Genomic DNA, 1,151 nt, shown 5'->3' with positions numbered 1-1,151 from the left:
ACATCGGGGACGCCGAGACGTCCGTGGACCTGAGCGCCTACATCGACCCGTCCGCCTTCAACGACGACTTCCTGGCGGAGCTCTTCCACCACCCGTCCCGGCTGCGCGCGGCGGCCGCCTACGAGCACGCGCACGGACCCCCGCCGCACGCGTACGCCAAGATGGACGCGGACGCCAAGGCGCTCAAGGTACATCGGGGACGCCGAGACGTCCGTGGACCTGAGCGCCTACATCGACCCGTCCGCCTTCAACGACGACTTCCTGGCGGAGCTCTTCCACCACCCGTCCCGGCTGCGCGCGGCGGCCGCCTACGAGCACGCGCACGGACCCCCGCCGCACGCGTACGCCAAGATGGACGCGGACGCCAAGGCGCTCAAGGTTCGTCACCAACGTTTCGCGCGCGCGGCGACGCTCCAAAATAGCCAAGATCCGAGTCCAAAGTTGAGCCCGTCGCATCCCCGCTTTGACTCCGAGGAATTCCCGTCCGCTTTTCGGCCGCGGCCGCGACGAGCACCCCGTCGTGGCTACGATCCGACACGAACGGGAAATACGATTCCGAACTCCCGACGGTATGTTTCCGAGTCACGCGGGCCGTTCGCGAATTTCCTTCGGCGATGACGTTTGGTAGCCTCGACCATGTCTCGTCGGACATTGCGCATTTACCCGACACCGAGGTGTCTTCGCCTTCGTGTTCGGCATGAAATCAATCAAAAGGACACGTTCGGGGCAAACCTCGCGCCGGAGGCTTCGCCGCAAACTTGTCGGGGAGCAACAGCGCTCTCTGGTGGAGAGAAACCAAAGTGTCTGAAAGCGACGCCGTGAAAGAAAGCCAAAGGAACCGAACGATCAAACGTGAAATCCGAACCTCGACCGGGTGCCGTTTCACTTCCCACCTTCAGTTTTGACCGTCGAGCGCGTTTCTTCTCTGCACATCGGAGTGGCGCCACTTATTGACGTCGGCGGTGAAGGATTTTCTACCCCTTCCATTCCTACCCCTTTCAAAATAAAAGCGACGGCCAAATTGTGCTCGTCGCCAATCTGCACGACGGCAAAAGTCATGGCAAGGTCATCAAACATTCTTGACTGACACAGCACGAAGTAAAAGATGGCATTTCCCCTACACACAAATGTGAAACAAATACCGGAGGGGG

The 1,151-nt window shown here is 60.5% G+C and overlaps 1 protein-coding gene across 1 annotated transcript in view; it reads left to right on the top strand.

The window, feature by feature from the left end:
- cebpa (CCAAT enhancer binding protein alpha) overlaps positions 1 to 1,151 on the top strand; it is an 11,269-nt gene that overhangs the window by 3,990 nt on the left and 6,128 nt on the right. The window contains 1 exon segment of the mRNA XM_019893196.1: positions 35 to 378. Coding sequence (XP_019748755.1) covers positions 35 to 378 — 344 coding nt within the window.

The sequence above is a fragment of the Hippocampus comes genome, unplaced genomic scaffold, assembly GCF_001891065.2.
Source record: "Hippocampus comes isolate QL1 unplaced genomic scaffold, H_comes_QL1_v1.1 scaffold378, whole genome shotgun sequence".
Classification (NCBI taxonomy): domain Eukaryota; kingdom Metazoa; phylum Chordata; class Actinopteri; order Syngnathiformes; family Syngnathidae; genus Hippocampus; species Hippocampus comes.
This window is presented reverse-complemented; position numbering and strand designations above follow the sequence as displayed.